The following is a 12,842-nucleotide window of genomic DNA, read 5'->3' as shown; positions in this document are numbered from 1 at the left end:
GTGTCAATTTTAAAACGTCTCTACTGATTAGTGATTACTCCACTAGAACACATTAACCTCTTAACCCCCACCTGAACCAAGCACTTTTTCTCCAGTTAGGCTTTACCCGAATCAAAAACACAAACTTGAAATGGTGGCAAAAATGAGATGAAAACAAACATGAAAAAAGTGACGACTTTCACAGCAATGATACGAGGAAAAAGGTCCATTAACATCAGTCTTTCTAGGTCTTCGCTTTCAAATGAGTTGTTACACTTGCCTATAGGCTGTAATCTCCAGTTGAGAAGCTTTTAGATTTGGGTAAAGCCAAACTGGAGAAAATGCAATGTTAAGGCGGGCTTTAAGAGGTTAATGCACTCACTCACTACATCATCTACATCTACATTAAGGTCCTTGATGCCACTGAAACTAACTTAATACACAGAAATCGCAGTAATCTCTTGTTCTAAAAGTTAGTAAATTTAATATTTTGTTAATTTTAAGTTGCAATTCACATAGAACTCAATAAAACACAAATTCCTGTTGTAATATGGTTCACGTATTACAAAAATAGTATTTAAAAAAAAGAAGAAATGCTAATAAATGTACATAATGTGCTAATGACGACAAATATTAAGCCCAAAATTATAGTGTTTCTCTGTCATTTACAAAACGATCAATATATCAATATATAAGTCAATATATCATATATTGTAATTATCATGACCGGCCTACTTGGCAGGAGATAGTACTTTTAAAACTTTATTTTACAATTATAACCTCAATAACTAACATTTCAGAGCTTGCGTTTATGTTCCAAGGCTACATAAACTAATACTAAATTAATCCAGGTGAATTTTCCACTGCACTGACCACAGTCTGTGTCTCTCCCCGCCATATATCAACATAACACATGGATTAGCAGATGGATACAGACACTTCCTTCCTATTTATATATATAGATATTTTGACATCCACCAGATTGTGTTTCTCATTAAGACTATGTGGCAGGGCCTTCTTTCTAGCGCTGGGCCCATGCCCCTCTTCGCCTCAGTTCTTTTTCTACTCCATAATTATGTTTTTTTTCACTCACCACATATTGCTTCACCAGTTCTTTACTCTCTCGTGCCTTCTGCTGAACCTCGTGCATCTCCAGTCTGGTGCTGTCCAGCTCTGCCGCTGTCGTCCTCATGCCGTCCTTCACCCGAGCCACGCTCAGCATCTTGGTCAGCACGTCCTCCATCCTCCGCTGCAGCTCCTCCCTTTGCCCGTTCATCTTGATCTTCATGACGTCCAGCTCGTCCCGCTCCCTCATGGTCCTCTCCAGACGCCGGTCCAGGTGGCGCTCCCTCTTCTGGAGTTGGACGTTGATCCATTTGGTTTGCGTGTTCGTCTCCTCCTTCATTCTGCCCAGCTCTTCCTCTTTTCTCTTGCTCAGCTTTATGGTTTTGACCAGATCTTTCTTCCTCATCGCCGTCTCCGCGCTCATCACCTCCATTTCTTGTAACTGTCTCTTTGCATGACTTAACTTCTCATCCAGCTCCTTATTTTGCTTCTCTATAGTTTCCCTCAAAATGTGCAGTTCATCTTTCTCGGCCTTGGCAATCTGCTTCTCTAGCTCTAACTTGGCTTTCTCATTCTGGATTTCGGTTTTTATCTGCTCTACCTTACGCCTTTCATGTTGAAGATGTGCACGCATTTCTTCAATACAGTTTTTGTCCATCTCTGTCATTAATTTCTGCTGATTTTCTTCCTGCTCCATAGCTTCCCAAAGCTGTTCAATCTCCTTCATTAATCTGGTAGCTTTATTCAAAATGTGAAATGCCTCCTTCTCAACTTGTCTCTCTTTCCAAATTGTCCCGGTTTCTTTAATGATTTTGTTTATGAGTCGTTTCTGCCTGATTATGGTCCCCTTTTTTGATTCAATATTCATTTGGGGCGTCTCGTGTGTCCATGTCATCTCTGTTTGGGTCACTTTGCTGTTATGGCCTCTTTGTTCTGTAAAGTAAAAGACAATGCAGTATTTCAGAAATTACTAACAGTTATATAGTCATGAAAAAATAGCCCCCCCCCCCTCCCCCCCCCCCCCCCCCCCCCCCCCCCCCCCCCTTACCCAATTCTGCAATGAGCTCAGGGTCCTTTTGTTTGAGTAGATGGTAAAAGTTGGATTTCTGCTGTGGAGTTCCTCTCTCCACAGAAAGAAACAGCGCCCTCATTTGGTGTGTTGTTGTTAAGGCATGAGTGAACGCTGCGCTCTCCTCCTCTGAAACCAGCTCTTGGGACGTCCAGGCTTCTATCACAGCGTCAGGGCATGCGATTCCAGCAATGATCTCCTCCCTGAAGTCCTCCAGGAAGGTGATCACTGAAAGAGAGTGTCAGATTGAAAGTTCAAAACACAACTCTTAAATGCTCAGCTATTCCCTTTCAAGAATGTCTAAGAAGCTATGTCAGGATAATAGTTATCATTTTGGTCAGTTATATTTTTTGCTGACTAAACTGACTAAAACTAAATTAAAGTAGTTAACAGGGCTAAAGCTATGACTAAGATGTCCAGATATTGTCATTGTCTGGAATATGACTGAATAAAAATGAAAAGAAGAGATTAAAATCATCAAAACGTCCAATGACAGTTTGAAAGAGCCATTAAATAATAGATATTTTGAATGTGAAGTTGACTGAGTTCATTCTAGATTTAGTCAACTAACTTTACAGGCAATTTTAAAGTACTATACGACTAAATGTAGGCTAAGTTTAAGATGTCAAAAACTAAATTACATTTTTGTCAAAACACTAAGACTAAAACTAAATTAAAATATGTTGTCAAATTGAACACTGCTCAGCTCATGTGAATATGAAAGTGACAAAACAGACATGAAAATGAAGAAAAATATTGTATGTAAAAGGTTTTTATCTTAAAAAATTATTCGTGTGTATTTGAATAACTTCACACATGCTTGGTTTCAGATTTCTTAATGTGAAAATAAGTATTAGTACTATTTCTCAATGTAAATCCCAGCCATTGTTACACTACACTACACTTTAGTTTACTCGTTTAAACAACTCTTAAATGTGTATATATATATATTTTTAAGTCCTCTGTGTTAAAAAAGTGCCTAAGCAGCCCAAAGTCCCTTTCACAAAAACACATTAACGATTGATAAAACATCTTTAAAATAGAGCTTACCATACTCAGGTGTTAATGCAGACATTGTTTCAGTCACTTATTCCAATTTGTTGTGTGATAAGTTGCAGACCTGATGGTTATTAAAAAAGACATATTGTAAACTTAAACACATTGATACAGAATCACCAGTAAACCAGTGAACTAACCTCATTTGTATTGTAGTGAGTTGCAACTGCTGGTCTCTGGAGCGTCGATGTCCAGCTGCTGTTCTTCAGGTTAAACTCAGGCCTGTGGATGTTAAAGGTCCACATCACAACATTGTCACGTGGCCGCGGCGGAGCTGTGCGTCTGCCTGATCGGGACGCCCTGTGTGTGTCACTGGGTGATAGTGGGTGTTTGGGTGCTGAGGTGGGACTGCGCTCAGAAAGATAAAGTCAATGTTTAGGCCTTGGATTCTGCTTGTGTTTATCTTATTAGGCGGAGTATCATATGTTTTCACATTGTTAAGTCATATTTATACAAGTTGTCTTTGTGAAAACTTGCCTTGTTTTTAAGCCCTGTTTAAACCTTCTGCAAATCCATCCCTGCTTCAATGCATGTAGTGCTATTCAATGGTGGAAGAAGTACTCAATATTCTTACTTAAGTAAAAGTGCAGATACAGGACCAAAAATGTACTTAAGTAAAAGTATCTAATACAAATTTTACTTAAGTAAAAGTATGAAAGTATGGATTATAAAATTTACTTTATAAGTAAAAAGTAAAAAGTTTTTTTTTTTTTTTTCATTTATTTATTTTGAATTAATTTTCTTGTTATTATTATTTGGCTTTATTTCTGTTGGTGTGTTTTGTGGGAAGTGGGTGGGACATGAGAGGAAAAAAACACATAGATTGTCTTGTTTGCAACTTATGTGAAATAAAAAGATAAGAGAGAGAGATATAAGTTAAAAGTAAAAGTATTTAAGAGTGTAATGTGCAGGATTTTTTTTTTTTAATCATTTGAACAAAACCAGGTCTAAATGAGTAAACCACTTTCTCAGGTCAAAAACTGGAACTGAACCTGGTCTAAACCTGGACTAAACTCGGTCTAAACCAGATCTCAGTAAGGTCTAAAGGAGTAAACCACTAAACCAAGTCTAAACTGGGACTAAACCAGTTTGTCGTGGAGAGGTCACTTTGAAAATAAAATACTTTTACTTTTAACCCAATTTAAAAATGTGGTGGAGTAGAAAGTACAGATACAGGCTCTAAAATGTAGTGAAGTAAAAGTAAATTGTAAGTAAAGTATTCATCCTAAAATGTACTTAAGTAAAGTAAAGGTACCTATAATTTGTACTTTTTACTTATACTTGTACTTTTTACTTTGTTACTTTCCACCACTGGTGCTATTACATGTTATAATTATGGTTGTAATAGGCTGGTTCTCATTGTGTTGTACTTTGCATCAGTCTTAGGCTACTAATGTGGAACAAACGCCATCTACTGGACAAAGTTAATACGTCAAAAATTATATCTACACTGAAATGATTAGAATTAGGTCTTGAGTTACTTCTTATAGTATTTCGTCCAGTCCAAACAGCTTTAAAGTATTGTAATAACCCAAATAAATGTAGAAATGAACTCGGCACCACATAATAGATTAGACACTTTCATTATATTGTGTAGTAATATCACGCAATTAGCAGGTAATTACTGAACGAAATCTAATTAACAGCACATTTCGAAATATATTTGGATACTATGGCAGACAGTCATAGCTTCCTAGTAAATAGACCAATTCCCAAACACTGGCTCATGAGGGGCCAGTGCTGACGTTAGAGCCGACGTTTGTTTTAATAAGTACTGGCATTCAACCCATCAACATTCAACATATTTCTGACACCCACGCGGCCCGTTGTGTCACTTCCGGCCCCGGTGCTGCTGTGTTTTCAGCGTGAGGAGTGTGGATTTATTTGGGAGCGGCCTTTCTCCTGTCACTCTTCTCCACGGCTGCAACAAGAGGCGCAGGCACGAGGGGAAGTCCCACCACTCGTTCTTCACATTAAAAGCATTCGAAACTTTGCCTTTTTTTTTTAAGAGTAATCGTGTAGCCTCCTTAAAAACAGACCACCAAAACAATAAACATGTGATAAAGGAAATAGAGTCGGGTCCGTCTATCGTTCATTTTGTTTCGCATCAACGATTCGCACCAGCCGCACGAGACCGGCTTCTTACTGCTCTCCAAGCCAAGGGCGCCATTCCATTGAGAGAAAACATTAAAGGGACATTTTTATTGACGTTTCTGTGAAACTGCACAAATTACTGCAAGGAAAATGGAAGGCCATGTGGTCGTTGTATTTGAGGAACACATATTATCGCGCGCACTTGAACTTTTGGAGATGTCGGGTGACGTATATGGCCGATTCTGCTGGATTTATAAGCGACTTCCAATTTGCACTGTGCCAAATCGTCTTAAATCTCAGACTGTTTGAGAACTCCCCGTCTTGAAAACGAACGCTCCTACTCTAGTCTTTTATTTTGAAGCGCACAGGCTCGGTGGGGGCGCGTGTGCCACCGTGCGCCTTTACGCAGATGTCGCGGTACAAAACATGTACTGTAGAAGAGGGCTCAGAGCTTCGCGTTGATCTAACTCCCAGACACTTTGAGTGGAGCGGAGAGAGTGTTCACGGGACGGCCGCGAGAGATGGACGGATCGGACTGAAGTTGCAACTCGCGCTCAGCCCTCGCCACTTTCTCCTGCCTCTTGTTTTTCCCCCTGGACTCTTTGGACACTCCTTTCTTGCGTGCGCTGGATGTGGCGGACCGAGTTCAGGAGAGATCCCAGCAAACATTCCCCAGTGGCTCGGTAAGTTGGGACTTTACTTCCCTCGGAACGGATTTAATCACTGAAAGGCTGAGAGTGTCCGGAAAGCCTGAGCCGATTGTTTTTGATGTTTATTTGGAAGTGTTCCCCCTGGTTCATGTCGTGTCAGACCTTTACCTTTTAGAACAAAGAAGTATAGCAGACAAACATTCTTAATAGCTATAATAAAAAGTCTGTACATGACGCAATTTTCCATGTAAACAACACTGCATGCAAGGCCAAGGGGGAGCACGTTTACAGGCTACTTAGTTATGACAGTAATTCTAATGGACTCGTGCTACTTTTCTCAACGAGTCCTGTCCATGCATCTATTGTTGTTTACAGTCTTATTTAACGCTTTTATTCAAAACCACGACACCTTTGACGCTTTGGGAAATTGTAAAGAAACCTCTCAAGTAACTTTTTTTTCTGTGCCAGTTTGTAGGAAATGGCAACTGCTCTCAGTGGCCGAGCCCCAGGTGGACGAGGACCAAATCGTAGTAAGGGTCGAATACTGGGGATCATCGATGCCATCCACGATGCTGTGGGGCCGCCCAAACAGGCTGCTGCGGACAGACGGACGGTGGAAAAAACGTGGAAGTTTATGGACAAAGTTGTAAGTGTGCTGGACCCTCTGTTTCAGCTGGTTATTGTTGTCCTGTAGCTCTTGTACCCTTTAAACTTTGAGCTATACTCAGAGTACCGCCTAACATAGTGTGTTGGTGACTATTATTAACAATGTTAAATAATCATACATAGTGCTGGGATGCAGGTTCAAGAATGTCATGATATCACCGAACCCAGCCAGTTTTTCCCATTAACAGCATTGCACTTTCACAAGTCGTAGTTATAAAGAAAATGTATGAAAATGATCATTAATATCAGTCACTGGGTCCATGATCTCTCTGTACAAGACAAAATGTCCTCAAAAACAAAATATTTTTACCTCTATATAATATTATAGAACGCTGTGAGGTCACCTGCAACCCAGCAATACAGTATTATGTATATTTTATAGTATAGTATATATAGTTATGTTCAAAATGAGATAGCTTTAAGATATTTACATCAAAGAAAAATCAATTATTCAGTGTGGTTTTCAGTTTTCCCTTCTTTTTCAATCTGATATTTCCATGTATTTATTGCAAAGAGTTTGTGAAGTCTCAATGGTGAAACATAAGCTCTTAGAGGATGTACTATCAGCACACAAATGAAATGTATCAGCGAAGCTATGGTTAAATCTTGTTTCAAATGTTACATTTAGTCTACTGTAATTGAATTATGTGCGATATAAGGCTTCTGCTGGTGGTTTTATGAACTTTTTTTTGGTTCAACACCCAGCATAGCCTTTTGTCCCGCTTTAGACCATGTCCTTTTTTTTTTTTTAGCCCTCCTTAAGTCCACATTTGGGCCTAAACTGTTTTTGTCTGCCTTTCATGTGCGTGCAGGTTCGCCTCTGTCAGAATCCCAGACTGCAGCTGAAGAACAGTCCCCCGTACATACTGGATATTTTACCTGACGCCTACCAGCACCTCAGGCTAATACTCGGCAAGTACGAGGAGAACCAGAAACTCACGCAGCTCAGTGAGAATGAGTACTTTAAAATCTACATCGACAGCCTGATGAAGAAGTCCAAACGAGCCATTCGACTGTTTAAAGAGGGCAAAGAGAGGATGTACGAGGAGCAGTCACAGGACAGGTCGGTCTTCTACCTCGTTTATGTCTCTAAATCTGCAGTGTTTGTCTAATACTTTTGCACCTAATAAAATGCAGCGGTTTGTTTATCATTTTTGGCATGAAGTATAAAACTTGCAGAAACTTGTTGAAACAGTCCACGACTTCCCTTTTTAGCGCTCTCCAGCAGCACCTCGAGTACTGTCCTGACCTTTGAGCTCTCTTTAGAAAGCTACATTTCAACATTTAACTTTATATTTCAGTCTTGTGGTGCAGTCGGGCCACATTGAGGTCATGTGTAAAAAATATACTACAATGTATCAGCGTCACTTTATGAACCACTTGCACTCGGACTGTAAACTTTGCACTGCTGACATTTTGATATTCTACATTTTGTAGTCTGTTCTAATATTTTTTTAAATTATTTATACATTTTGCCCCTTTAAGCTTTATTTACTAATTGCACATAAGATACCTCTATTTACTATTTAATTGTTTGCACATTTCCTCTCTGTTTTGGACACCCTTGAGAGCTGATGTAACAAGTGAATTTCTCTATTGTGAGATCAATAAAGGATTATCTTACCATCATCATATATATCAATATACATGAAGGACATCACTTTTTTTTTATATGAGCAAGTAATTGGAATATTGAAATATTTCACTTATTTGTGTTCTACATGTAAAAACTTTGAGAAGTTAGATTCAGTCCATTATGATTATGACTGTTATAACTCATTATAAATTATGTTACAATAGTGACACATCCCGTGGAGGAATTTACATTTTTTCATTAAAATGTCCTGCAGTCGGGGCATCATGTGCACAGTGTGATGAGTCTAGACAGAGGCATGCTGAGTATGCAGATGAGAATGTCTCCTCTCAGTGAAACAAAATGATGATGATCTTCATTGAGAGCTTTGCCCACTTGCACAGGGTCACAGGAAGGACAGCAGCAGGTCTGCCCTTCAGTGCAGACTGAGCTGCAAACTGCCAATCAGACGAGAGGTGTCTTTGGAGCCTCCAGTGTTGGTCCTGTCATCTTCACTTAAATCAGCTCAGAGTGGTGTTAGACACAGTCTGACCCAGTCACATTTTGAGAGTGGGAAGTCACATGGAGAAGTGAAAGTGAAGAGAAGAATTGAGCAAAAGAAATATGCACAGGCAACATCAGCAAAAAGAAATGATGCAGTCGTTTTGGGTTATCAGAGAACAGCAGCAAAGGCTGCTTCTCGTTCTGCCACTACGTCTTTATCTTTCAAATTGCAATTATGCAGACTGAAGCATAGCAGTTGTACTGTCAGGGTCAAGCTGCTGACATCGCTGACAGGAAGCTTTGCTGGATTTACATGAATCACAGTATGAAACAAGTCTCTTTTTTCTTATGTTTCCTTAGATTATCTGTACAAATTTGCTTTGAGCCTGCTGTATTTCCTCTTTAACAATGACCTAAATGTATTAGGATCACTTAGTATTGACTGGAACAGCGGATGTAAGGCAGATGAGGCAGAATAAATGGGATCAACAAAGCATTAAAATTGCATTGAAGAAAACCGTAAACTAGAAACAATTGCCTTCCTTCGTTCTACAGTCTGGCAACTGTCTGTGTTTGAAGGAGAAAAAGTGTGTATTGTTACATATTAACAACTGAGCAAATGATATTTGCACCATTTCACACTTAAGTCTATGCACAAGAGGAGCTTTTGTAGATTTAATTAAGAGTGTGAAAGGCTCCAGTGGCTCTCAGGAGCAATTGCCTTGTACAGAGCAGAGGGAAAATCCCCATGCACTTTTACATCCTGTTCATATATTTCCTCTGCATAAGCCCTCAAAGAGTCGCCTGCTACTTTTGATTTGTCTCTCACAACAGCTCTTGTAATTCTTCATTCTGTTCCCTGGGCCTGCTGTGGACATTAATTGCCTCTTCTTCACCTCTAAAGCTCCCAGAGGGCTGTGCCTGCGTCGGCTCAATTTATCAAGTCCACTGCACTTCATTAGCATCAGTTACTATACAGTAAACAGCTCACATTTCAGCCGTTCTGTACCTAAAACTCTACAGCTAACCTTGCCCTCTCTGTGCAGGGAGTGTGCCTGTCCTCACCTTGTTTGGGTGAGTTACCTCCGGACACTCGGTCTCCCCCATCAATCCTAAACATGCTCAGAGGGCATGGCTCAAGATTCAAAGACAGTAGAGCAGTTATATATTAGAGTGTATTGGCATTTCTGTTCAGGGTGGATGCTTGGCAAGCATTTGTTTTTGAAATAATCTTTAGTTTTTCTACTTCAAAGTGACTTCCTGGATTGCACAGAACGTGTGATCTAGATGCCATAACTGTTGACGTTGCCCTATATGCAGCCATAATATTGGATTACCGACAGAGATATTATTATATGGCTGCTGCGGGATTTGATTTCATTATTGACGGGTGTTATTGACTTTATAGCACTGGCTTTCATTACCTTAGGGCAGCATTACACCGTGGGCGTGTGTTGCTGATACCTTAGGGTAATATCTGGGATGTGTTCAACAAACTTCCACTGAACATATATCGTCTCACTGTGTGGCTGCATTTCGACACTGACTTGTTCTATCAATCATTCCTCCCACACGAGTTATTGGCAGAAAACTGCATTTATCACTTTTTCCTTGTTAGTCAAATCTGCTCGCTATAGGTTTTCTGCTGGTTCATTGTTCGCTTGAGGGGAATGCAGAAAGCTATTGTATTATGAACAGTATTAAAAATGACATGTATAAAAACAAAAAGAATTTCCATCTCTCTTGACTGTGATCGAAAGTCAGTCGGTAAAACATTTTTACATTTGCTGTGAGATTACAGTTAATTCTACAAAACTTCATAATAGGGCTGTGCAATGAATCTAAATCAAATCAAAACGAATTTGATTGGTCACAATTAGCAAATCGCAAAGTCAGCAATAAGAACATTACACTCTGTCCTAGTGTGTGTCATAGTTCAAATGTTCATCTTGTTAGTGTGAATGTCCTTGCTGGTGTTCAAAATATCCAACGCAATAAAACTTGATTTAAAAACATAAATTGCAAATTAATTCGCACTAACAGTAAAAACTCCAACACAACCGTAATAAGTCACACTAAAAGTAGCAGTAGGAAGGCAAGGAAAAATTAAAGATAGAATAAGATAAAACCATGCAAAATTCCTTACTCAGTTGAAAGCTATACAGTAGGGCTGAAAGATATCTCGTTATCGTATCAATATTGAGACATGAACAATCAAGATATCAATATCGCAAAAGAAGAATATATCATTATTGTATTTATATCGAGATATAAACACAAATATTATTATTGAAAAAGCAAGATATAAACAATATAGATTTTCATCACTAAAACTGCACTCTTTTGTATTATGATTTTATTTTTCTGAAAAAATGCTTAGTTTTCACCTAATTCATAGTTATATCGTATCGATATCGAGTTATCTGGGATGGATATCGAGAAATGAAATTTTGTCTATATTCTCCAGCCCTACTATACAGTAAAAAAAAAGTGACTCCTCCTGTCTAAGGTGCAAAGGTAGTTGAGTCTGCAACTGATAAAGAGAAGTCCCACCTTTCAGTTTCCTTTTAGTCTGGGACCACTAACACCCGACCCGAGGCCGCAAACAGAAGATAATGTCAGACAGCACATTGGTGCAAGGCCGTGAAGACATGTAAAAACAAATAACAAGCAAACTGTTTTGGAAGTTAGAAATCACTAATACTAATGAAAAATCGCACATATATTTTCCCAAAACGATATGATTGGCCCATCAGCGTGACACATAGTCTCCAAATGAAAGCCTAAAAAGGTGTTGAAGGTGAACCAGCCTGGCACGTGCAGCAGCGGTTTGTGAATCTCATAAAACACTCTTTAGTGGTCGGGGACTCATCAGTCGGGGGCTGTGTGTGTGTGTGGGGGGGGGGGGGGGGGGGGGGAGCTCATCTGTGCACTTTATCATCACGCTGCCAATGTACACAGTATCCTTTTGTCATGGTAGCGTTTGAGGAGTCCAATGATCTCACATCTGGTCCCACATCTGTCTCTCGGGACGGGGGCATATGTGTCCCATTGTGGCGGCCCGTCTCGCTCCAGCCTGTTCTGTATGCTTGATTAACTGCTGCGATCACCCCCCCAAACCCTGTCTTTGGGCCGGTTGTACTCCAATTTAAGCCATCTGATGTCCGCGCGGCCCCCCACCGGCCCTGAAGCCTCGTTACTCCGCCTTCACCGTCTGCTGCTGACCACCTGAGCCCGCCACACCCCCCCATACGTCTTCATTTGCACCACGCGCAATGTGATAGGAATATTAATGAAGCTTAACAAAAGGGACAGACATAACTGCTTTTCCACAACTTTAGGCCAGAATATTCAGTGCATTGCTCTGGTAGTATCATAACACAGGGATATCAGTTTACTATCTTCAATCAGATCAGTTTACCCCCACAATTTCTATTTTTCCTTTTTTTCTATCATGTTTGTGATCAAATCAGGACTAAGCCGGTGTTCTGTCGAAAAGTGCATCCCCTCACGCCTGCTTCGAGATGATCCTTCTTATTTATTCAATGTTTAAACCTGAATGTTTTTTATCATTTATAAAAGAGAAACACATGCTACAGATGAAAATGTGAAGCCTTTGATTTCTGTTTTATGTTTAGCCTACAAATATAGCCAAAATAGCTTCTTTTAGTATTTATGTACAGAAAAGTTTGGAAAAGAATAGATATATAGGTTAGAATCAATCATCATCTTGAGTCTGTTAAAATTCTTGTAATTGGGTTTTTTTGGTCATATACTTTCAGCTTTTTTGGCTTATTTAATACTTATGCAACAACACACCAGTTAGCATCAAAATTCTCACTGGCCATGGTATAAGAGCTATAGGGCCGGGACAAAGTATCGGATTTGGATCGTAATACTTTGTGTTGTGATACCAATTATCAATACTTTATCAAGTATCGCAGAACTTTTATCATGCACTTCTTTGTTTTCCAGTGTCAGTTACACGGCACTTGGTTACATTTCGTGTTAATTAGTGGTGGGCCATATCGTATCATATCACAGTGACATGATATCATTTATATTAAACTCAGCTCCATCAGAGCAGCATAACACTGACTGTGGGACACGGGGGAGATTCATTAAAAGTAAAATACAATGAAGGATGTAAACTGCTTGCGTATCATATTTGCGAGGAAATGAGTAT

At 39.6% G+C, this 12,842-nt stretch overlaps 2 protein-coding genes across 2 annotated transcripts in view; one reads left to right on the top strand and one right to left on the bottom strand.

The window, feature by feature from the left end:
• The window catches only part of LOC306970662 (uncharacterized protein), a gene marked incomplete at its 3' end in the record, with an annotated part of 42,458 nt that extends 39,104 nt beyond the window's left edge, over positions 1–3,354 (bottom strand). Inside the window, exons 1-4 of the mRNA XM_079566691.1 lie at positions 3,310–3,354; positions 3,164–3,233; positions 2,093–2,341; positions 1,073–1,977 (exon numbers count right to left, since the gene is read on the bottom strand). Of these exons, the coding sequence (XP_079422817.1) occupies positions 1,073–1,977; positions 2,093–2,341; positions 3,164–3,188 (1,179 nt within the window). The 5' untranslated portion in view covers positions 3,189–3,233; positions 3,310–3,354. The remainder of the gene's footprint in view (positions 1–1,072; positions 1,978–2,092; positions 2,342–3,163; positions 3,234–3,309) is intronic.
• Positions 3,355–5,846: 2,492 nt separating this feature from the next.
• The window catches only part of cblb (Cbl proto-oncogene B, E3 ubiquitin protein ligase), a 90,264-nt gene continuing 83,268 nt past the window's right edge, over positions 5,847–12,842 (top strand). The window contains exons 1-3 of the mRNA XM_079565588.1: positions 5,847–5,946; positions 6,382–6,559; positions 7,392–7,642. Of these exons, the coding sequence (XP_079421714.1) occupies positions 6,392–6,559; positions 7,392–7,642 (419 nt within the window). The 5' untranslated portion in view covers positions 5,847–5,946; positions 6,382–6,391. The remainder of the gene's footprint in view (positions 5,947–6,381; positions 6,560–7,391; positions 7,643–12,842) is intronic.

The sequence above is a fragment of the Gobius niger genome, assembly GCF_951799975.1.
Source record: "Gobius niger genome assembly, chromosome: 11".
Taxonomy (NCBI): domain Eukaryota; kingdom Metazoa; phylum Chordata; class Actinopteri; order Gobiiformes; family Gobiidae; genus Gobius; species Gobius niger.
Note: the sequence above shows the minus strand (reverse complement) of the source record. Positions and strands in the feature narration are given on the sequence as shown.